The sequence below is a fragment of the Lotus japonicus genome, chromosome 6 (assembly GCF_012489685.1).
Source record: "Lotus japonicus ecotype B-129 chromosome 6, LjGifu_v1.2".
NCBI classification, from domain to species: domain Eukaryota; kingdom Viridiplantae; phylum Streptophyta; class Magnoliopsida; order Fabales; family Fabaceae; genus Lotus; species Lotus japonicus.
The window spans coordinates 43,503,676-43,528,391 of record NC_080046.1 but is presented as its reverse complement, the minus strand read 5'-3'; the positions used below and the strand labels follow the sequence as shown (position 1 = coordinate 43,528,391).

Genomic DNA, 24,716 nt, shown 5'->3' with positions numbered 1-24,716 from the left:
TAATGTAGGATCCATCACGCAATGCCATCCAATGCAGAAAACTGTTTCTGTCTCACTCTGATAACAGATGCAGCGGAGGGATCAGACATAAACGAGAGAGAATAGGCCTCAACGCTGTCCTTATATCTTTGTCCAGAACCTGCTAAAGCTTGGAGATGAAGTGATGGGAATGTACCTGTCATTCGTATAGGGAGCAACCAAATCCTTTAATTCTACCCCTCATCCAGAGCCACGATTTAAACTGCAACTGCTCCAACACATTCTCAACCTGAACAGATTCGTTTCTGAATATGCAATCATTCCTATGGTTCCAAATTAACCATATAACAGATATCCACAACACCCAAGCCCCCTGTTTTTTTATTTTTATTCCAGCACTGAGAAACATGTTGCAGAAAGTACTCCTTCCCCCCTAATGGATTAACAATTGAGAAGCTCAACCAGTCGTAACACGCCAGGCAACATAACACGAGAACAACACATGAGTAGTCGATTCCTCAGATTTGGCACAAAAAGGGCAGAGCGCTTCTTGCTCTGAGGTATAAGGCACATTCATCCCTCTCAGATTGACCCTCAATTGGATTCTATCGTGCAGAACCGTCCACGCAAAAGCCACTGCATTCGACGGAGCTGGAACGCCCCAAAGGACATTAAAAGCTTCCTTAGTTTCCACTGCATCTGTTCCTTATAGAGTGAGAAACGCTGATCAAACGGAGTACACACCTTCCGAACTAGCAAGCCACAAGCCCACAACCAATTTAGTTGTGATCTGGGAGAGACCAAGCTACCCGTTGACAAGGGGTAGGAGAGGAGGGATCTGGACGGGTTGAAGATGCTCCAGTAGGCAAGGTCCCGGGAGGGGCTCCTGCAAGACACTCCGATGCTGAAGTTAGTGAGGGAAGTTGTAAGAATGGTGAAGTTGGGAAGAATACGTTACCTTTAGATAGAAGGAGTGTTCCCTTTATATAGGAGAGGCAGGATTAGGGTTGGAGCCATGCAACGTCATGCATGGCTCGTACATGAGGGCATGGATCACCGTTGGATCCCCTGCAGAGGAACAGTGATCCAACGGTCTGGGGGCCCTACGGACCTGCACCAGCCAACCTATTCCTAGGGTAGTTGGCCTAGGTCAACCCCTATGTAGTGGGCCCCGGGTTCCTTGTCCTCACCCTTAGTGGTGGGGCTCGGGAGTAGGGGGTTCTCGGCTTCCCCCAAACGGCCCCTTATCTGGGACTTTTGGTGGGTCCGGCCCTGTCCTAGGTCCCCTGACCGTCCCCGGTCAGGGTTCCCGGAACAGTAGCCCCCTAGCCCTGGTCGGCTGTTCCAGCGGAGCGTGGGCTAATCGTGTCTTGGGCTGGTGGTGTCATAGAGGTGCTCGGGGTTGTTACGTAGAGGCCAAACGTGTAAACTTTTATTCATTTATTCATTAATGGTGGAGCCGTTTGGCCATTACATTTAGTGCCCCTAGAAAGGGGGTGTTACTCGCATGGCATCGTAGAGGAGGCGGACGACCCTTAGGTCCCTGTCGAGACCCTCTCGTATGGCCAGAAGGGAGGTCAGCTCGGCTTCGATCTCGCCCATCGTCCCCGTCTCTTCGCCCCTGTGTTCTGCGGCGGACACCTCGAGGCCCCAAATTAGCATGTTAACCTCCAGGCGGCGTCGGTGCAATTCCCACATCTCCTCCGTCCGCTCCAAGAAGGTCAGCAAACCCGCCTTCAGTTGGGGGTCCAGATCCTCTGCCAGAAGCCTGCTGACCAGGGATCTGATCCTATCAGGGGTGGTGACCTGCGTTTGGTAGGAGTAGTATAGGTCACAATCCAGAGCCTCGGCCCTGAGTGCCTTCAGGTAAGTCTCCGTGGAGATCATTTTGTCTCTGGGGTGAGTGTGAAGCCTGCAAGGGGGGTGGTTACTATTTATAAACGAAACGTTCGTGGGAGGTAACGCCCCTTAGCGTTTTCCCATGCGTTTCTCTTGGAAATGAGAGGGGCATTAAATGCTGAGGTCGGTGGTCAAGGCGTTCCCCCTTAGGTTGTATACACAGCCTCGACCGACCGGGTGGGGCTCGCCCTTAGGACGACCGGGTCTAGTACCGAGTGGGTTGTTGCATGGTTCGAATCTGAGAAGTCAAAAAGATGCGGGTGGATGGAACGGTGTGAGGTTTCGGGCCCACTGCATTTAATGCACCTGACTCTTGGGATGGTACGTGTCGTTTCCGAGTGGGTCGCGTCGCTTCGCGAGTCCCCTCCCACGTGCTTTTGGAGGCGTGTGTCGCTTCGCCGTCACTGCCCCCTTTCTGACGTGGCAGGGTTTGATTGGACGATGCCCCTTGGTTTCCCCAAGCGCCATGATTAGGGAACCTAGGGCTGTCGAAACGTCACGTCTCCCTCCTCATCTTCTATAAAAGAGAGGGGAGGGGGATTCATTTGCACTTTTGCATCTCTGAATTCTCTAAGCCCTCTCCTTTTTCTTCCTCCAAGTTCCGGTGTTTCACGGTGGTGTCTTCTTTCGCGCGGTGGTCGTTTGGAAGTTTTTCTAGCTTCTTCTTGTAAGTCCTCGCTTCACTTGACTCTCCTTCTTAAGGTTTTAATTTTTTCTTTCTTCTAGCATAGAGGGTAGCTTGCTCCTGGGGGAGTTGGGAGTTTCCCCTCCCCCGGTGGCCCCCTCTTGCGGCGGGGAAGATCCTCTCTGAGGGTCTGTGCCGCCGCACGGTCGCGTTTTCCTGCCTAGGGCAAAGATGGACTCCGGGTGGGTCCTTCTTTGAGCCGATTCCAACGACCTAGGTGTTGATACGGCGTTTTCCCTTGTGCAGGTGTCATTTTGGGGAAGCTTACTCAGAAGAAGAAAGGCAAGACCGTAGACGAGGCTTCGGGCGGGGCCTTGACTTCTAGGCCCCGGTCGGGGGCCCCCAAGAATAAGAAGATCGACCGGGAGAAGTACCCGCATCTGGAGGGGGACTTGGCCGTGTACGACAAGTGGTGCCGCACCATTCTCGCTCTCCTGTCGGAGTACGCAAACGAGAAGGAGGATTATTTATGGAGTCAGCGTTTTATGTCGCAGACTCAGGTCGGCCCCGGTCACATGGTGTATTCGCCGGGCAAGGAGGAGCGGCTACCTCACACCCCGCCGTTCGGGGTGTACATGCATATCTACACCATGAAGAAGGTGAGGGTGAGGATGCCACTCACGGACTTTCAATGTGACGTTCTTCGCCATATGGGGGTCGCGCCGTCGCAGCTCCATCTCGGCGCTTGGGGTTTCGTACGAGCGTACGAGGTTGCTTGCGTCTTGTTTGGCCAGAAGCCGTCGATTCCGCTCTTTTTCCATTTATTCGAGGTGGCCCACACTCAAGGATATGGCGGGCACGGTATCGTGACCCTGAGGTCGGGTAAAGACCTCCAGATCTTTCACCCGTTCGCAGAGTCTTACCGGGACTTTAAGGATCAATTCTTCCGGGTGGCGCCTACTACTCCGCCCCCTCACTGGTGGTTCGAGAAGGCCCCGAACGGCGGCAGTCGCGCCCGGTTCCCGCTGACTTGGAACGCCAAGCACTACGATGTAAAGATCAGTGCTTTTGGTTACGAGGCCGGGGCCTTGTCGGAAGTGGACTTGGCCTTCAAAAACCTCTTGGTGGCTGCCATACGGAAGGAAGTAAGGGGTAACCCACCCAAAGAATTCTGCATTCGGCCGTTGCGTTGTTACGATCTTTGTACTTATAGCGTTCGTAAGAACACTTGCTTGTTGCGCGAGAGAGGTAGGATGTTTTTGTTACTATGTCCAAAGTGTTGTGTGCTCTTTCGTCTTACTAATTTTCTTCTTGTAATCCGTTTGCAGGTGCTAAGATGGAGATCAATGCTGCCTTGGTCGCTGCTCTACAGGTTCCAGTTGATGAGGTCGAGACCGACAGTGAGGGGGAGCAGGAGGTGCCCCGAGACGAGGGTGATGGGCTTGGCAACCAGGAGCAGCCTTTAGCCGGGGCTAACCCCGTTGGGGCCGGTCATAGTGGCCCGGTCGGTGGCGAAGGAAACGCAGACCCCGGGTCGGGCTCAGGGAATCCCGAACGTCAGCAGGGGGTTCCCTTGAGGGGAATAGGGCCGGCTCAGAGCGCCCGGCCAAGAGGACACGCCGCTCCTCAGGCGAGGGGGTCCGTTCTCCTGAACGAGCGACTCTGATTGCTCAGGTGGGTCCCTCGGAGCCAATTTCTGTGTGGGGTCGAGATGCGGTGGACACGGACGAGCACAACAACCAAATCGATGATTTGGTGTATAATGAGCTCGACCAGTCGTTCCTGAACACAAAGGAACCCTACAATCTCTTGAACTTTGCTTTGAAAGTAGTGCTTCAGACTGCCTCCATCATTCGTCATGTTCAGCAGGGGCCGGTGCTCGACGTGGAAGAAGTCAAGGAGCAGTTGAACGCCGCCGAGGATAAGTTCGCTAAGGCGGACAAAGAGTTGGCTGACTCCAAGAAATCGGTTCAAGAGTTGACCTCCGCTAAAGCGAAGTTACAAGGGGAGGTTCACGAGGTGATGGCCGCGGCCAAGAAGTTTGCGGAGAAGTTGGAGCTGAGTGAGAAGGATAACGATTGGTTGCGCTCCCGGGCTGAGAAAGCCGAGCAGGCCCTGAAAGACGAGAAGGCTGCTCGAGAGAGTGAAGTTAAGGAGATGGAGGCCTTGAAAGCAAGCAATGCCGAGCTCAAGAAGAAGGTTGCCAATCTGGGGGCTGAGAGGAAGAAGCTGAGGTCGAATCTGAAGGAGATTCATAAGGCTTCTTTTGACAATGCTTTGGCTCAACTTGAGGTGGTCCATCCGGGACTGGATGTGGGCCCTCTTCACTATCGTAAGGTTGTGTTGGGGGGAAAGATCGGGACTTTGGACGACCAGAAGCAGTTTACCCCGACCTTCCCAGCCGAGCCAGCTCCTTGAAGTCCCTGTCTTTTTATTGTAATTTGATGTGTTTAATGACCGTCTTGCGTTTGTATAAACTTGTGGTTTTTCTCGTCTTAATTTTCGTTATGTGTTTGTAAAGACGTGTTGTTCCTATTCTTCATCGTATTTGTAAGAACTTGTCCGTTTGCTATTTTGAATTTCAAGTAGTGTTATTACTTCTTTACTCGGTTCCCCGAATAGGGTACTTTAATGGTTACGCTCCCGGTGGGTCTTTGTGCCCTATGGGTCTTTTATTACTTTGTGCCCGGCGGGTCTTGGTGCCCTATGGGTCTTTTATTATTTGGTGCCCGATGGGTCTTTTATTATTTTGTGCCCGATGGGTCTTTTATTATTTGGTGCCCGGCGGGTCTTGGTGCCCTATGGGTCTTTGATAATTTCGTGCCCGGTGGGTCTTCGATAGTTTGTCGATGCGGTTGTATATATTGCTAGTTCGAATAATTCAAATTCAACATAAAAACTGCTTCATTTCTGCGCTTGGAGCTCGTGGCTCTAGTCGTCTACAGCTTGGACGAGATGGGTGTGTACCCTTGATTACAAAAGATTAAAGTAAAAGAAAACACTTGGACAGATAGCGGGTGCTTGGTCGGTCGCGGCTTAACTATAGTATCTTCTCAGGTTGGTTGCGTTCCAGGTGCGAGGGATCTCTTTTCCTGCGAGGGTTTCCAGCTTGTATGCTCCCGTGCCAGTTGCTTCGACCACCCTATAAGGGCCTTCCCAATTGGCTGCTAGCTTTCCCCGCTCGGTTGATCGCGCCCCGACGCTGGCCTTCCGGAGGACCAAGTCCCCTGTGGTAAAGGAGCGGAGAACTGCTTTCTTGTTGTAGCGGATGGCTGCCTGCTGCTTTGCGATTAGCTCTCTGCAGTTGGCTACCGCTCTTCCCCTATGAGTTGATCGTTCTGGTTGGGGTCGAAACCCGCTGTCCGAGCGCTCGGTTCTCCTATTTCAGCCGGAATCACAGCTTCTGTGCCAAAGGTAAGGCGGTAAGGGCTCTCCCCCGTAGTCGAGTGCGGAGTGGTGCGGTATGCCCACAGGACGTGATCGAGCTGCTCGGCCCAGTCGCCCTTGGCACTCCCCAATCTCTTCCGGAGGCCTCGGAGAATGTCCCTGTTGGCCGACTCTGCCTGCCCGTTCGTCTGGGGCTGTTCGACAGAAGTGAATCGCTGCTTGATGTGTAGCCCGTCCTAGAGGTCCCTAAACCCTTTAGAGGTAAACTGGGTTCCATTGTCTGTGACCAGGACCCCGGGGACTCCGAACCTACTTATAACGTTCTTGTAAAAGAAGCGTTGCACTCGAGCTGTGGTGATTGTTGCTAGTGGCTCGGCTTCGATCCACTTGGTGTAGTAATCCACTGCTACTACCAAGTACTTGAGTTGACCGGGTGCAGTGTCGAACGGGCCCAATAAATCCATGCCCCACTGGTGGAAGGGACAAGGACTGACCAGAGAGGAAAGACGGGCAGGGGGAGCGTTGTGCAGATCGGCGTGCCTCTGGCAGGGGTCACATTGCTTAACATGCTCCGCGGCGTCTTTCTCTAGGGTGGGCCAGTAATAGCCGGCTCTGAGTACCTTTCGGGCAAGGGAACGCCCACCCGGATGGTGGCCGCAGCTGCCTTCGTGGATTTCTGCTAGGACGTAGGCTGCTCTGTCCTTAGCCAAGCACTTCAGAAGGGGGGTGGAGAATCCCCGCTTGAAGAGATCATCATTAACGATGGTGTACCAGGAGGAGCGTCGTACCAATTTCTTGGCTTCGGCTTTCTCCTCGGGCAGCCATCCTGATCTGAGATACTTGATGATCGGGGTCCTCCAATCGTCTTCAGTACCGATCGACATCATAACTTGTCCTACTGGACGATCGGGGTCGGCTACGTAGGGGAGGGCTAGGGTCCCCTGGATAACCGTTCCATTCAGGCCAGGCTTTCCCGTGCTGGCCAGTTTGGCCAGGGTATTTGCGCGGTCATTCTGGGCTCTGGGGACGTGGCGGAATTCCACTTTGTTGAAGGTTGAAGCCAGTCGTTTCAAATGGGCCAAGTACTGCTCCAGGATGGGATCTTTTGCTTGAGCTTCACCGTTTGCTTGTGAGACGACTAGAAGTGAATCGCAGCAGACAAGTATCTCCTTAGCTCCCAGGTCTCGGGCTGTGACCAGTCCCGCAATGCAGGCCTCATACTCGGCCTGGTTGTTTGTAGTTGGGAAGTTAAAGCGGAGGGATTGTTCGACCACCATCCCGGTGCTACTTTGCAATACGATCCCAGCCCCGCCACCTTCCTTGTTGCTCGAGCCATCTACGTTGACCACCCAGGTGGTCTCGGCAGGGGGCTCTTCCTCATCTGTGAGCTCGACCAAGAAATCCGCTAGGACTTGTGCTTTAATGGCTCTCCTGGGCTCGTAGCGGATGTCATGCTCGGAGAGCTCGATGGACCAGCTTACCATCCGACCGGCTAGATCAGGCTTATGAAGGACCTGTCGGACCGGCTGATCGGTTCGCACCACAATGCGATGAGCTTGAAAGTACCTCCTTAGCCGTCGCGCCGTGGTTAGTAGGGTCAGTGCCACCTTTTCCAGCATCTTATATCTGAGCTCCTCACCCTTCAATGAACGGCTGACAAAATAGACTGGTAGCTGCCTTCCTTCCTCTTCTCTGATTAGGACAGAGCTAACTGCTTTCTCCCGCACGGCCAGGTATAGGTATAGTGTCTCCCCTGGTTTTGGGCTAGTCAGAATAGGGGGGAGGACAGGGTCTCCTTCAGCTGAGTGAAAGCAGCGTCGGCCTCCGCCGACCACTCAAAAGTCGCTCCCTTCTTCAGGAGGGTGTAAAGAGGCAGGGCCCGGAGAGCAGCTTTTGGCAAAAAGCGGCCGATCGCGGCCATGCGCCCGGCCAGCTGTTGGACTTCCTTGACTGTGCGCGGGCTCTTCATATTCATGATTGCCTGACATTTGTCAGGGTTCAACTCAATGCCGCGGTTGGTGAGCATGTACCCCAGAAACTTCCCGCTTCGAACGCCAAAAGTACACTTGTCGGGGTTGAGGCGCATGTTGTGCTTCTTTAACTGCTCGAAAACGACTGCGAGGTCTGCCGCGTGGTCTCCTCCCTTTGGGGTCTTGACTATAATATCATCAATGTAGACTTCGACCGATTTCCCCATTAGGTCCCCGAAGATTCGGGTCATCATCCGTTGGTAGGTCGCCACTGCGTTCTTGAGGCCGAAGGGCAGCATCGTGTAACAGTAGGTGCCCCGGTCGGTGATGAAGGCAGTTTTCTCTTCATCGTCCCTATGCATGGGAATCTGGTTGTAGCCTGAATAGGCATCCATAAGAGAGAGGTATTCGTATCCCGAGGAATTGTCGACCAGCGCATCAATGCTCGGTAGGGGAAACGGGTCCTTGGGGCAAGCCTTGTAGAGGTCCGTGTAGTCGACGCACATGCGCCACTTCCCATTTGCCTTCTTGACTAAGACCACATTGGAGAGCCAGGTCGTGTACTTGACCTCCCGAATGATTCCGGCCTGAAGCAACTCTGTGGTCTGTTGCTGGATAACCTGCTGCTTCTCAGAGCTCATCTGCCTCTTCTTCTGAGCAACTGGTTTGAACTTCCGGTCGACGGAAAGTCTGTGGCTACAGAAGGCGGGGTCAATGCCGGGCATGTCGGCTGACGACCAGGCAAACAGCTTCCCATTGGAAAGTAGCAAATTTTCCATTCGTTTGCAGAGGTCTCGGGGAAGGCCCCGAGCTATGTTGGTAGTGTTCTCTGGAAGGGGACCGACCTGGATGGGGTGGTACTCCCCGTCGGGTTTGAGGCGTTGGTCGTCTCTAGACTGGTCCACGCGGGGGTCAAGGTCGGTCATGAAACTTGTGTGTTGAACGTGAAAGTTGTTCCTTTGGTCGTGCACTTTGGACTTCTTCTTCTTCCTTTCCTCCCTGGCCAGCCTGCAGCTGGAGTTGTAGCAGCTCCTCGCCATTTCTAGATTGTCGCGTACTGGTCCTGCCCAGGGGTACTTCAGCATCAGGTGGTGGGTGGATATGATTGCCCTGAAAGTGTTGAGGCTTGGCCTGCCAAGAATGGCGTTGTACGCCGTCGGACACTCCACCACCAGAAAGCGGGCTTTTATAGTCCTGCAAATTCTGTAATCTCCCAAGGAAAGGCAAGTATCAAAATATCCTAAGGGTAGGACTCTGTCCCCTGTGAACCCGACCAAATCATGGTCGTAGGGGAGCAGATCCTTCACAGATAGTCCTAAGCTCTTGTAAGCATCATAAAACATAATGTCAGCAGAACTACCTGTATCGATGAGTGTCCTTCGGATCTTACCGTTGCCGATCAGGGCTTCAATGACGATAGGGTCGTCTTCTTCACCGGTGTCCTCGCCGTAATCGTCCTCCGCGAAGGTTATGGCCACCTTCTGCCTTAGGGGGTGGAGGGACCCTGGCCGGGGCCGTCCAGCCGCGGACATGATGACGCGGGTACTCCTCTTCCGGCTGTTGTTGGTGGGCCCGCCTGCGGCCCATCCTCTTGCTATTGAACCGACGTCGACTAAATGGCTTCCATGTTGTCTTCTGACTTCATCCCGGCCGTGGCGGTCGGAGCTTCTTCTCCGTTCTCGGCTTCGTCCGCGACGCTCGGGACTCCGGCGACGCGGTGGAGTTCTGTCTCGTCGTTCTGCCGATCGGCGCTTGGGAGGAGTCCGGTCTCGGTGCCTCGGGGGGGTCGGTGTCCGCCTCGGGGGTGGCGAGCGCGGGCGCGGGAGGGCCCCCGTTGACACAGCTACATACTTGGACAGTCTCCCTGCTCTGATCAGTTCCTCCACCTCGTCCTTGAGGTTCAGGCACTCGTCAGTGTTGTGGCCCGGGCTGTCGTGGAACTCACAGAATCTCTTGGAATCTAGCTTGTCCCCCCTTGTCAGGAGTGGGGGTGGGCGGTCTCGGAGGTCGGTGGAGGCTTTCTCCCTCAGGATACGTGAGAGGGAGGAGTTCAGTGGGGTATAACTATCATATTTCTTCCGTTTCGGCTTCCGTTCGTCCTGACCCTTCCGTCGGGACTCTCGGGTCGAAGGTTGGTCCTTATGTTCCTTCATCTTCTGCGGTCCTTTGATCGCTAGCGTCTGACTCGCGGCTCTTAGGGTCGCGACATCTTCCATATTTATGAATTTCTCTGCTCGAGCTAGAAATTCCTCTAGAGTGTTGGCTGGCTTGCCGTCCAGCGAGGTCAGGAACGGTCCCGGTGCAAGGGCTGCAGTAGCCAGGACCAATCTGGTTTCGGGGAGGAGACCGGTGATATCGCCGGCCTCTTTGTTGAACCGATTGAGAAATGCTTTCAGAGATTCTTTCTCTTTTTGCTTAACCAAAGCTACAGTCTGCGCGGTCTTCGGTATGCTGCGCACCGAGGAGTACTGGGCTAAAAAGCAGGTCACGACCCCGTTCCAGTCGTGCAAGGAGTTGCTCGGTAAATTCTGGAACCAGTTCATGGGTCCTTTTCCCAGGCTCATGGGGAAGCATCGGCAGTATAAAGGGTCGCTGGCCCCAGCATACTGCATCGCGCCCACGAAGAAGTTCACGTGTTCCTGTGGGTCGGAGTCTCCCTCGTAGAGTTTCACTTTGGGCCGTGCCCACCCCTGAGGGAAAGGGAACGCCATGATCTCCGGGGATAGAGGACCTCCGATCGGCGCTGGGTAGGTGACAAGCGCGTTGTTGGACCTGGGGCGGTTGTACGTCCTATCTCGAGTCGGAGTTGGGCTCCGGCGGGGAGAGTAGCGTCTCCGTGGTGTATGGCTGGCCACCCGCTCGGCCGCGGGCGCCCGATGGCGTGCTTCCCGGTAGTAAGGGGGTGGGATCGGGCCCCCGTTCGTCTCCTCTTCCTGGGAAAACGCGGGTGGGGGGCGCGATTGAGTTTCCTGCTCTTCAAGTTGTCGCAGGCGAGCTCGGAGCATGTGAATCTTCTCTTGAGCGTCCCGAATCCTCATACTATGGGCCTGCTCTCGCCCCGCCCCATTGTCCTCTTCCATTGCCCGGATGCGAGCTTCCAAGCGGCAGAGTGCCTCATGGGCCGCATGTGGGGTAATGGCCGCAGGTTCCGGCGAGCGAGGGGGCTGTGGTTGAGGAGTCGGGGGAGGAGGGTGTAGTGGAGGAGGGGGGGTTCTGCGATCGGTAGTTTCGTTGACAGTCTCCACATGGCCTTCAAGGGTTGGAACAGGACGGCGTGAAGTCTGACGTGTCTCTACCATAGCTTGCTAGTTGGTGACTTGAGGCGACGGCACGCGGTGCTGGGAAGAGTTTTACCAGATCCCCACAGACGGCGCCAATTGATCTGGGAGAGACCAAGCTACCCGTTGACAAGGGGTAGGAGAGGAGGGATCTGGACGGGTTGAAGATGCTCCAGTAGGCAAGGTCCCGGGAGGGGCTCCTGCAAGACACTCCGATGCTGAAGTTAGTGAGGGAAGTTGTAAGAATGGTGAAGTTGGGAAGAATATGTTACCTTTAGATAGAAGGAGTGTTCCCTTTATATAGGAGAGGCAGGATTAGGGTTGGAGCCATGCAACGTCATGCATGGCTCGTACATGAGGGCATGGATCACCGTTGGATCCCCTGCAGAGGAACAGTGATCCAACGGTCTGGGGGGCCCTACGGACCTGCACCAGCCAACCTATTCCTAGGGTAGTTGGCCTAGGTCAACCCCTATGTAGTGGGCCCCGGGTTCCTTGTCCTCACCCTTAGTGGTGGGGCTCGGGAGTAGGGGGTTCTCGGCTTCCCCCAAACGGCCCCTTATCTGGGACTTTTGGTGGGTCCGGCCCTGTCCTAGGTCCCCTGACCGTCCCCGGTCAGGGTTCCCGGAACAAGTTGGGTTGTAAATGAATGAAGAAGTGCCAGTAACTGTCCTTTCATAACCCCTTCATTATCCCTTGATTCTCGCCTACATTTTAAGTCTCAATTCCAAACCCCGTTTTGCCATACACCCACCTCCTTATTACAACTATGCTTTTGAAGGCACAGATTCTACAACCTTGGGAATTTGTCACATAGCTTCCATTGGTTGAACCAGTTATTTTCCCAGAACAAAGTCCTGTTCCCTTCCCTCACTTTCCTACATAAATTTTCTTCAAACCACTGGTCATTACCCTCTGAAAAGCATGAATACTTCAAGTATTGCCACCAAGTAGATGCCTTAGATGGGGTTGAAGAAAAATATTTGGCTCTTAGAACCTTACACCAAGGGCTGGTCCTAGGAAGGGTAGATTACCTAGGAATCCTTGCTATGTTTTGCCATGAATCATGTTGTGTTTTGAAGGTTTTTCATGAGTTCTGGGAATGATGTGCTTGCCGGAGATTTTCCATATGATGCTATGTTTGGCTATGCTCTTATTACTATGTTTGATGTTGGTCACAATCAGTGGCGGAACTATAAATTTTAGGAAGTCTAGGCAAATTTTATGATTAAGTCCCTAAACTTTGCATTTCCTTATAAATTTGCCTTTTCTCTAATTTTTTTTTGGGCCAAAAAACCTACCTAGTCCAAAGAAATTTGTATTTTTTTTTACTTTGAGCCAGGGCATTGGACCTACCAAGCCTTGTGGTAGGTCCGCCACTGGTCACAATGCCATGAGAAATTCACATACATGCTTGAAGACTTTGCCATGTAAAATCGTTTGTTGTGACATGAAGATTATTGTATGATTTGCTTCTGAAAATTTTACATGATCGTTGTGTTGTTGGGGCTATACCAAGACTCTCATGATCAAAAAGGAAGGAAGGAAAATTGTTTTGAAAACCCTAGGGCCTTGGAAGGGTTCGGCCGAACCCAAGTTTTGAGGGTTCGGTGCATTTTTTCTTTCGTTTTGATCATATAAGTCATATGGTACCTTGCTCGAAGTTTATGCCATGACGTGTTATGCATGAGCGTAGGTTTATGCTTTTCCTTAACCTAACTATATTGCTATTTGATTTATAGTTCAAAGGGTCGCTCACCTAGCTGTAATTCCCTTTGTTCTCTGTGATTGTTGTACTGTTAATATTGTTGTGTGAAAAGAATAATTAGACTCTAGGATTGACTTTAGAGCCTTAATAATAAGAGAATGAGATTTAACTCGCTTGCAAGTAAAATGTGATTAATCGGTCATAGGTCTAGATAATACTATGGGCCATGAGAACGATGGTGTCGTTAGAGACAAACGATAGCTTGCACGCGAGGGAGATTTTGTGGATCGGTGGATCCTCGGGATTTGGTTGGCTGCGGTCACCGTGAGAATTGTGAATTGTGGATCATTGCGTATCCATGTGATTGTACATTTGCGGATGTATGTGATTGGCCAAGGAGTTTTGGTGAGTTGTGTGATGTGAGGATGCGCTAGTCTAACTGACTAATTGTCATAAAACTTAAATTCCATAACGAATGATTATTGTGCTTTATGATATGGATTGTGATTATTTTGTTTGCGACCTGACCCTTGCGCTACTTGTTTATTTGTTATTTGTGGGGGGGGGGTAGATGGTCGTGAAGATAACGGCGACGACCCATTCTTGGGAGCTGATCCCTCGTGACGAGCCACAACCGGATGACGACTACACTCCTGATGAAGAGGAAGAAGATAAAGAGGAAGAGGCCAAGGAATATGTTAGGGTTGAGAGACATCCATTTTCTCTTTGGGTTGAGAGTACCAAGTTCGGGAAGCACTGAACAATTATTTTGCTTTCATTTGGATAAATAAAGTTGATGTAATTTACTTTGGTTTTAGATGTATATTTCATACTTATTTTATTTAATTCAAAATTAAAGTTTTGGGATGATGTTTACTTCCGCGAGATTTGTAAAGGTTAATCTTTCAAGAGTTTTCGTAAAATGAACCTTTGTCATTTAATTGAAGATTAATAATTGAATCGACGGAAATTCTTTATGAAAATTGGTTACTTGGTTACTGTGTGACACTCGAGAAATCGGGGTGTTACTGAAGCCGCGCTTGTTGCCATTTTCATATTGAAATAAAGCAAATGATCTTTTGGATCCGTTTGTCCGTTGTATGTTTCTAACTCAAGGCTCCTCATATCATCCGGTACAGCCACCTCTCTTACTGCCGCTGAGAATGGCTCGACCTTCTCGACGGCCTCGGTCTCCCTCACTTCTTCGCCCCACTGCTTGAGGCGTTAATATTCTAACTCTTCTTGTAAACAATTGTTTTGCAGCCTGAGGTCATCATCCTGTGCACGATGCTCCTCTCCACGGCACAACCTCCTTCTTACGCGGCGCAGTGAGGAGCCACGCTCCTGCTCTGGCTCTTCACTTCGCCGTCGACGACGCGATTTCATCAAGTTTCGTTGGATGACTAGAATTCCACTAACAGTCCCAAAATTCAAATAGAATGTGCATAGAAAACCAGATTCCTCTTGGACAAACCACAATCCACGTGATCCGGGAATCGAAATCTACCGTTCCCCACAGCTGACGCCAAATGTTCTATCAAAGAACATAGAGATGAGGTACGGTACCCATAGTTAGAAGATCGTGATGTGAGAATCTTGGGAGAGTAAGAGCGTAACCGCTTAGAAAGAAAAAATAACTGAATTTCAAGCTTGCATTTCTCAAATGAGCTAAGAGTCCCTTACAATTGATAACCGCTCCCTATTCATAGATTCAAGGGTTGGGCCTGGCGCCCTTAACTTCTCCTAACAGGCCAGTTGGGCCTCCTGGGAGAAGGCCCAATTCCCTGGTTCATTCGTCGCCCCAAGCGGGCGCGCCTGGGCGAGGGACCCTAGGGTCTCGCCCAATACAAACACAAAGCAATATTAGTTACAAAGGGGTAAGGGAAAATCAATATAGAATATTTAAATTATATTAACATTCTCCGCTTTCCCTGCGTTTTCAGCAGCCGCAAAGTATGCAGCGTCGAAGCCTGGAGGATCATCAGGGCCGACCAAACCCTCGGGGGTAATCTTCTTGAAGGCTCCCATTCCGCTGAGATCTATTCCCTCATAAAGGTACTGAACCTGGGCTTTAGCAAGGAAGAAACCGAGGTCGCGCTCGTCCACAGCCTCAGCAGCAGCTTCGACCTCCAACCTCGCTCGAAGGGTTTTGGCTTCAGAGACCGCCCGGGTTTCCATCTCCGCAACAGCTTTGGTTTTTGCCGCGAGTTGATTCCTCACTTCGGCGAGGGTCTCATTCGACAACGCCAACCTGCTGCGCAGGGCCGCTATCTCCTCATCTTTGGCAATACAGGCGGCCCTACTCACGGCGACTGCCTCGGTCTTCGCCTCCAACTCCTTCTGCAAGTCGTCCCGCTCGTCCGTTAAGTCCTCCATTCTCTCTTCACAAGCGGATAAGTCGGCCTCGCGACCGTTCATCTCGATTCCCAGGTTGGTCAGCTTAGTTATTTGGGCCGTCACCTGAGTCAACAACCTGTCACGCTCTCCGTACGCCTCGAGTGTAGCAAGGAGATAACTCTCAGCTTTCCGACGGAGCTCTTCAACTTCAGCTGCAGAGGCCGAATCCTAGGATAACTAGGCAAAGAGGCACCCCGTACGCAGGAGACTCGAGATGGCTTCTTCTGCCACGCCATCAAGGACGGAATTCTCAGCTCCTCTCATGTTATCAAAGAAGGGATCAGACAACATAAAGTCGACAGGAGTAGGTTGCTGGTTTGGAGGAGGGTTCTCTTCCTCGACAGCGTTCAGATGACTGATGGAAGGAGAACATGGGCGAGGAGAAGGCGAGATAACAAGAGCTTGATCCTTGTCGTTACGAACTGTTTCATGGGTTGGGGAAGCCCTGGGAGAGCATACCTCAACTTGTTGGGATGTATGGTCAGAAGGGGATGTTGTTTGAGTAGGATCAGGAGCAGCATTCTCGGAGACGCCTTGACCAATAGGAGTCTCCTTAAGAAGGGGCGAGGTTTCCACCTCACCGCCCTTGGGGTTTGGTTCGTCCTCGCCCGCCACGCCCTGGCGAGGAACAGATGACTTGTCGGTTTTGACCCCCTTGGCTTTCCTCTTTTTCTTCTTTAGCAGAGGGATAGCGGCTATAGTTCCTCCGTCTATGCCAAGATCAGCTTCTTTAGATTTGTGGGAGTCTTCCGCTATGGAGGGAAGAGTGGTGTTGTTGGTAGAGCCCGGCGCCGGCTCGTCAGTCTCAGGAGGAATGACGGCATCAGGCGTTGGCTCGCTAGACCCAGGAGCTGCAATGTGTGGCTTTGCTCCGCCGGCCTCAGGAGAGGCAGTGTTGACTGTGGATCCTGGCGCGGGCTCAACTGATGCGGACTCGCGTACCCGTTTCTTTGGGGGAGGGGCGGTGGTCTCGGTGTCGGCATCCACAGCAGTGGGGTCTCTCCACACCATGGTCAACCGCACGGTGCTGCCAAGGCCGACGAATCGATAGGCATCTCCCGGTGACAAGAACGTCTTCGAGAGATTTCTCGTAGCAAAACCCACCAGCCTGGCGGGCCATCTCAGTAACAGACTCATCGGAGGACAATTCAGAGGTTTGACAAATGGCCTTTTGAACGGGGGTTTTATCCGCGGACTCTGGAAGGGTGGCAAACACCCGATGCCAGAAGGCGGTGATCTCCCCCTCTCCCAGGGGAAGTCCTCCGGAGGGAGGAAGGTCAACTGGAGGTGGAGGCACAGGAGCCATGCTTCAGGATCGAGAAGATTTTTTAGTACGGCGTGGGGAAGTCATTCTTGCCAAAGAAGAAGAGTGGAGTGAAGATGGGGTAGGGTGCTAGGGTGTTAATTTTGGCAAGATATGAGGATTTCAGAAGTGGTGAATGATGGAACAAAGAGGATTTAAAAGTTAAAGTGAGTAACGGTTGGGAAATCGTGTCCCATCGTGGTAAGGTGAAATGATTACACTGGGAGAACGTGACGCGGTTTTTGGGGAAATGGGAACGACACAATAAGTGAAAAGTTGCAACCGCTGAAGTTCATTGGTTTAAATTCAAATTGACAGGCTTTATTGTGATTTGAAAGGACACATCGGAGATAGCAGTTAAGATTTTGTAGATTTCTTGGACTTTGTGTTATCCTAATGCGTTACATGTGGCTTACACGCGTCAATTCATTGTGGTCCACGACGGTCATTGCTGGAACAGGGCGAGGGATCCAAGTGTTGTCGCCACGAGCCAACTTGTGGACTCGTGGGATCGAAGGAATTCGCTAGGAAAATCAAAGAATTAGCCTTAGGCTCTAGTTATCAAGCCATGTTGATAATTGTTTTAAGTCATTAGACTCCGGCTTTAGGTAGCTTACTCATGATTGTCGCCTTGTGTTTTTCCTTAAAAGACACTCAGCTCTTATGCTTCGAGCTCGGTGTCTTGTGGACTGGGCGAGACCCTAGGGTCCCTCACCCAGGCGCGCCAGCCTGGGGCGACATGCGAGCCAGGGAGTTGGGCCTTCTCCCGGGAGTCCCAAGTGGCCCATTAGGAGAAGTTAGGGGCGCCAAGCCCAACCCCCGAATCTATAAATAGGGAGCGGTTACCAATTGTGAGGGACTCTTAGCTCATTTGAGAAATACAATCTTAAAATTCAGTTACTTTCTCTCTCTAAGCGGTTACACTCTTACTCTCTCTAGATTCTCACATCACGATCCTCTCACTATGGGCACCGTACCTCATCTCTATGTTCTTGGATAGAACAATGTCCTCTCTTAATCAAATAGTTAAAACATATTATAATAATAACCTCATCACAGTTTTCACCATACTGAATTGAGAAGAAGACAGTTAGTGACAGATTGAGTAAAAAAACCTTGATATTCAAAGTTGTACTGGTTCCTCTTGGCTTGGTGTTCTGGTTCTGGCAAAAGCTGGATCTAAAAGAAGAACTAACTGGTAAGCCTTCATGTCATTAAAAATTAATTATGCAAGGGTAACTGAAATAAATATGACACAACATGTGAACTGATTCGAGAGATTGCATCAATTTGACTGAGACATGTCAATTACCAAAATAAGTTAATCAAGCACTGCCGCTCTGCCAGTATATCACACTTCTAACATTGCATTTTCAAGTAATAGGTCATTGTAAGAGATATTTTGTTTTGGAAAAACCAAAATTATATATTAAAAAGAAGATTGAGAGCTTGCTCAACATTACAGAGTGCAAAAAATAGGCAAATAGAAATAGAACAGAAGCCAACTAAAACTAATAGCTAAAATCTAAAAGGCTAACTAGTAAACTAAGGAGCCTAACACAACAGAACAAAAATACAACAGAAACGAAGACTAATGATAAAACTAGAAGCATAAAACTTATATCTAATAACAACACCCTCCAAAGCTGCAAAGGCACGGCTGTCCTCTCTACCTAACAGGAGGGTCATGAATCTTCCTAAATCGAACACCAAAAACCGAAAAACAACTACAGTAATACTCAAAAGCTTAAGAGGGATCTCTAGCTACTCTATGCATTTGATTTAAAGGGGGAATTGGGGGGATCACTAGCTAAAACACAACAGAGGCTCCAAAATCAAGCATATCCCAAACAAATAGGAAGAAGAAAAAAGCAAATTACTTGAAGAACTCCTGCAGTAGAATACTTCAAAACTTGAAGAAAAGTCGTGGGCCTCTGACCTTTAGAATTTGCTGCAGGAAATAGCACTTTGTCACCACCACCAATACAGAAATACAACAATAAAAAAGCATCACATATTGAAATAACCATCACTTGAAAGAAATTGAATTTTCCAACCAATCAGTTGAAGATCCAACAAGCTACCCCACAAAAAACACAAAGCAAATGCAGAATTATACGCTAGGTGAATTAGTACAGGAAATCAAAGCTTCTTCTTGGTGTTGTTGTTTATAAAATCAAAGGCCAGTGTTGACATCACATCAGAGAAGTAAGTGAATGACTTGAAAGCAAAAATAAAATATTGACATGGAAAATCAAAGCAAATAGTAGAGAGGAATAGGTAACTGGAGAGAGCAAGAACACTAGGCTTGACCATTTGGCGACCAAGCTTGGAAGATTTTCCTAAGATCAGGACCCATAAAACACGCTCTATGTTTTACATTGTATTTTAAACAATCAAAATCTGAAAGGAAAAATCACAAATTCTTCTTAAATATTGAAAAACCCTAAAAAAAAGATCATACCTCTTGTTGTTCGTTGTGTTGCTCCTGCCCCTTTTCGTTTTCGTTACTATTAGAAATTGGAAGGCCTATACTCAACCACAAAAGCTAGCTCAAGAGTTGAGGTTTGCACTACCCTTATAAAGCTTATCTTGGCTCTATCTCTAGCCAATGTGGGACTTCTAACACACCCCCTCACGTCCAGGATTGAACAGACTGGAACGTGGGATTAACAACGGGTGGCCCAATAATGGGAGGTCTCCACAACAAATGGATCTAGGATAGGCTCTGATACCATATTAGAAATTGGGAGGCCTATACTCAACCACAAAAGCTAGCTCAAGAGTTGAGGTTTGCACTACCCTTATAAAGCTTATCTTGGCTCTATCTCTAGCCAATGTGGGACTTCTAACAGTTACACTGCCCCTTTTCGTTTTCCTTAACTGGCGATGGAGGATGAGGGCGGTGGCGGTGGAGAGGAGAGGAGAGGAGCTTTCCCTTAAGCTTATTGTGGTTTGCGAGTGACGAGTGGTGGAGAGGAGAGGGCGGCGACGGCGATGTGAGAGGATTCAGATATGCGAAGGGAAGGTGAGATGAGAAGAGATGAGAGGAGAGGGCGGCGGCGGCCATGTTCAGACACGCGAAGGGAAGGTGAGATGAGAGGAGAGGGCGGCGACGACCATGTGAGAGGTTTCAGTGTTTGGAAATGGTAGTGTGCTAGCGAGCATGAGGGATTGGTTAAGTGTTTGGAAATCTTTTAACCTATTAGTGTTTGTAAATTTAAATATATTTATTTCAAAACATATAACATAAAATGTCATGTAGTTCAAATGGCTAAGGCATTTCATTTGGCGGACAAGGCCCAGGTTCGTATCCTGGAGAAAATAATTCATTTTTAAAAACAATATATTTAGCGACGGAATTTCTGTTATATTTCCGTCGCTAAATTCTTACAAAATTTACCGAAGGAATTAGCGACGGGAGGTAATCAGCGACGGTATAAATTCGTCGCTAATTTGAAATATAAAACATTAAAATGGAATTAACGAGGGAATTAGCGACGGAACAACAGCGAGGGGTAAATTTTGTCGCTAAATCCGTCGCTAAATTTTAAAATTGTATGTTTATTTTCAAAACGCCGATCTATCGCTGATTCCGTCGTTATTAGCGACGGATTATTTTCCCTCGCTAAAATCCGTTTATTAATCGCGTTTTTTTAGTAGTGTATGTCTCCAAATGATAGCTCAAGTGGTAAGAGGCGGAGGACAAATGAATTGGGGAGGAAAAGATCTCGGGATCAATTCTTGGAGAGTGTAATTTATATTTCCGATGTAGTAAAAAAAACATTTTAACATATATTTTAGATAACTTTAGTTCATGAAACGTGTCAAAATATTATTAAATCACATAAAATTATGATGATTTTACCTTATATTTACTTAAGGTTGTTCAGACAATTTTTTTTACTAGTTTATGTCCTTTAGTCTCCGTCCCAGAAAAAATTATGGCTCCGCCTGATTAAAGTCTTATAATATCATCAAATCATTTAAGTGCCACTAACCAAAATTTTACATTATGACAAGACAACTGATAGAGAGAATAATCTCTTCCAAATTAACCAAGTGAAATAGCATAAAAAAATACCCAGTTAAAGCTAAGTATAAGTTGTAGTCTCATAAACATGAAAATTAATGTATGTAGTTAGTTTGGTTTGTTTAAGAATACCACCAGCTACCTCTATGATCCTACACTACAACAGTTTTTTCTTTCCCACTACAAAATAAAAGTATATTTAGTTGCGATCTTTTTAGCAATTCATGACGGTTTACAACTGCCACTAAAAACTTATGTGGCAGTCACCGTGCCCGCCATCTTCCTAGATGCCACAACTATTTTTGTGGCAATTTTCACCTGACTGTTGGTTTTACATGCCACGACACAAAATGTTTTAACAAAAAAGAGTTACCATTGGACTGAAATTCATGTTCTTGAATCATATTGCTATCAGCTTGAAAAGAGGAAATTTGATTCTTTATAAATTTCATATGACAAAATTATATAAAAGACAAAGAAGTGATCAACAAATTCTCTATAATATGAAAGTTTCAAGTTTAAAAAAAAGTAACCACTAGATCCTAGTGCCAAGATTTATCATAAATTAATAAGCATAAGATTTACTATGAAAACAAAATCAGTAAAATTAATAAATAAAAAATCAGTTATTGGTAGAAGAAATTACAGCATGCATAACAAACTAAACGTAAATAGAATATAGAGTATAAATGAAGTTATCAGTCTCCAAGCAAAAGGTAGAATATAGAGTTCAAAGTTCAAAACTAGCCTTAACAGATGTGGATTTAGAGCTTCCCTCACTTTGGAACTTCTGGACTCCCTGTAAACTATATATTTTAACAGTTTATCAACAAAAAGAAGAGACCAAATATAAGTGATTTAAAAGGAAAGAAATCTGAGAAATTTTTACAAACCCTCATCAGAAAGATCAGAGCTGCCAACAAGAATATTAATAGAGCTACAAACTTGTAGCACATATGCACATTATTATTAGAACTACACAGATTCGAACCGTAGGCCTTCTCGGTAAAACAAATCAAACTTATTATATATTATCAAAATGATTTGAAAAAAATACAACTACAAAACACAGTTAGCTAATACAATCAAAATATTCTTCAATGTCTTAAACAAATTGGGTATATATATATGGTCTAAATACTCTAGAGGTCCCTAAAATTGTCTGTCGTACGAAAATAAGTCCCTGAATTTTTTTTTTTTCCGATTCCGAATCCATGGAAATTATTTTTTAATCATAATAAGTCCCTACTCGTGTTTCAAGCCTATGTGGCTCAATTTTTGCTGAGTCATTTATTCCACGTGGCTTTTCTATTTTTTTTAAATACACATGGATTAAAAAAATAAAATAACATTATTATACCTGCGGTCCAGGGCAAGAGAGAGTCATTCACGCAATGCATTGGCCTCCGAAATCAACGGGTTTCTGCCGACTTCAAACGCTTGGAAGCCACGAAGCCATAAATCCACTTGCCATGCTCATCCCTAACAATACCACCCCAACCCATGCACTTATCACTCTCTTTGTAGCTTCCATCCATGTTTAGCTTTACAGCACCACCCAGAGGGATATACCACGATTTCATCATGAAAGAACCATCATGGTGCATGATAAGAGAAGGCAACACCCGTGACAAATCTTCCGCCAAGCTTCCTCAAGTGATCAAAGGTGATCCTAAAAAACCATGTTATTTTGTCATTTCCAAACGCCCCACAAACCCACAATAAATTGGAGACTAATAGTGCTACGCCCAAAGCTAGTGATTAAGGAAGCTACATTCGGTAGCTGGAAATTAGGCCAATAAAGCGCACCTAGTGTGAGCCAAACTTCACACGAGCGGAGCAATCTCCGAGGCAATGAAGAACGTCTTCTACAGGAGAGGAACATCGTGTAGGTTGCAGACTGTGCTAGATTATATCCAAATCTATTTTCATTTACCTGAAGAGAATTATGTAAGGCTCGGCAAATGAACTTGCACACTTTTTCTGGAACTTTTAATTTCCAAATTCAGCCCCAAGAATTAGCAAGAGATCCCATTCGATTATGAACTCGCAACCAAGCATAGGCGTCTCTGATCGTGTGCACTCCTTTTTCATTTTACTCCCATGTCCAGTTATACTCGGTATGATGTGAGGATCAGCTGCTACAAAAAAGAGAATGAATGGCTTTAGGGAGAGGCGTAAACAAGTTTTACAGTGACAAGTATTGTTACGGATCAAGTCGCGTACCTTCAACTATGTGTCTGAAATATGAACGCCAGTCATTCTGCAATAATTCCTTCCCTGCTCCAATTCGAGCACCACGCAAATGAATTACTATAACGTACGCAAAACCTGAATCTCTCCTGAAGAAGAAAAATAAAAAATACATATATTAAGAAATGAAATTAATTTTTTTAACTTTTAGAAAATTATTATTTATTTTCTCATTATAATCCTTTAAAATATATTTTATTTTTCTTCATTTATTTTTCTCACAAGAGCATTATTCAGAATAATATTAGTTAATGACCTTTTGAAATTCTAAGTGGACAAATATATAAAAACAAATTTATCATCTTTTCTAAGTTGACAACAATAAGGAAGATAGCTAGTTTAAGAAATTGTATGACCTAAACACGTACAATTAATTTATTACATAATCCATATAATTAGTCACACATTTTATTTACGGTCAATTAATCACACACACATATAATTTACAATGGTTGCTGGTACATAATCAAATGATAGACGTAATGTACTTTACCTCAATATTGACAAGGTCTCACACGCATGAGAATAAAAACTCTAAATCAAGGTGATCATATTGTATATTTCTGGTTAGTATGTCTTATATCTTCAGATATCTCTATCACATCATGGATGTTCCTTCTAGGTTTGATATACAAGTGTATACATGCTATAGGGCACATCTAAGGTACATTCTTCCATATAACCATAATCCTTATTTCTCCCCTAAATTTATTGATTTGAACGTTATAGTGTCTTGCAGGCATCCACCTTCACTATAAGAAAAAAAAAATAGTGTTGGTCGAAAGCTGACATTAGTAAGTTAAAAACCATACAACCAATTTAGATTTGACATAGCGATGACCTTAGGGTTGTTGGTCAAGGGTTTGAAGCTGACACGTAGTGTCAGCGCCGAGGACCACTGTGACATAGTGCAATGAGGCACTGATAAAGGATTTTTCCTAGTTTGAACTGCTTTTGGCTTAAGCCTTTATGATTCAATCGTAGCAAATCAGATACGAAATCGTCATCAGGGATTGTGTGAACATTAGTTCTACTGGCTAAATATTGATCTAAGCAGATAGAAAGATATTTGTAGAATTTATTTTTGTGATTTTCAATATAAGGAAAGCGGTAAAAGAAGGTTTACAGAGGTAACCAAGAAGAAAATGTATTTAGAATGCATTCACCTAATCCTCTAGTTGTTTGAACTCAAACATTTATAGTAAAAGTTCATTTCACTTATGATGTTGAGAGCTATCCACCTAATTATCCTTAGCCTAGGTAAATCTATCAGTTGGAATTCCTAGACTTAATCTCTTACCATCTAGAAAACCAAAAGGAACTCTAAAGCTCAAATTCTATCTCAAAGACATTCCCAATAACCAATATTTCCTAAGACAAGGTACCCTATGCTTGAGAATCTCCGTTGTCACCCCGGAAACTCCTATTAGAACTCAAAACCCCACCTGTCACGTGAAAATCCACTATTGCTCATACCCAAGATATTCTCACCCTAAGACAAATAGTCCACGTTAAGTTCAAACGTTGAATACATCGTTTATCATATTTTGAATGATAAAAGTTTTCAAGAGCATAAGTGAAATGGTTAAATATTTCATGTAAATTATACTTCAGGAAATAACTTATATGCTTCACATCCTCATCGTCTGATGCAAAAGTACAAGACAATGCCACAAGACGTGCCAGTCATGTACTAGAAAGGTCAAAGAATGAAGATGCTAAAGGCAGACTATACAAGCAAAGAAAGTCAAACCAGCCAGATTGTCTGAGCAAAGAGAAGAGTAAATTGATCAAGATAGAAGACAGTCCATACAAGACAATAGAAGTCAAAGAATCAAGGATCGGTTGTACTAGTACAGTCAAAGCTTCAAGACAAACTATGCA

The 24,716-nt window shown here is 47.3% G+C and overlaps 2 protein-coding genes across 2 annotated transcripts; both read right to left on the bottom strand.

Annotated features, from left to right (window-relative positions):
• Positions 1–6,126: 6,126 nt before the first annotated feature.
• LOC130725362 (uncharacterized) lies at positions 6,127–7,509 on the bottom strand. Its single transcript, XM_057576600.1, has one exon. It carries the CDS (start codon positions 7,507–7,509, stop codon positions 6,127–6,129), a length of 1,383 nt encoding a protein of 460 aa, XP_057432583.1.
• A 149-nt stretch (positions 7,510–7,658) lies between these two features.
• Positions 7,659–11,159, bottom strand: LOC130725361 (uncharacterized). Its single transcript, XM_057576599.1, has one exon. The coding sequence runs from the start codon at positions 11,157–11,159 to the stop codon at positions 7,659–7,661; it is 3,501 nt and encodes a 1,166-aa protein (XP_057432582.1).
• Between the last annotated feature and the right edge of the window lie 13,557 nt (positions 11,160–24,716).

Excerpts from the sequence above, each read along its gene's own strand:
- LOC130725362 (XM_057576600.1), bottom strand. The coding sequence starts at position 7,509 with ATGCTGGAAAAGGTGGCACTGACCCTACTAACCACGGCGCGACGGCTA.
- LOC130725361 (XM_057576599.1), bottom strand. The coding sequence starts at position 11,159 with ATGGTAGAGACACGTCAGACTTCACGCCGTCCTGTTCCAACCCTTGAA.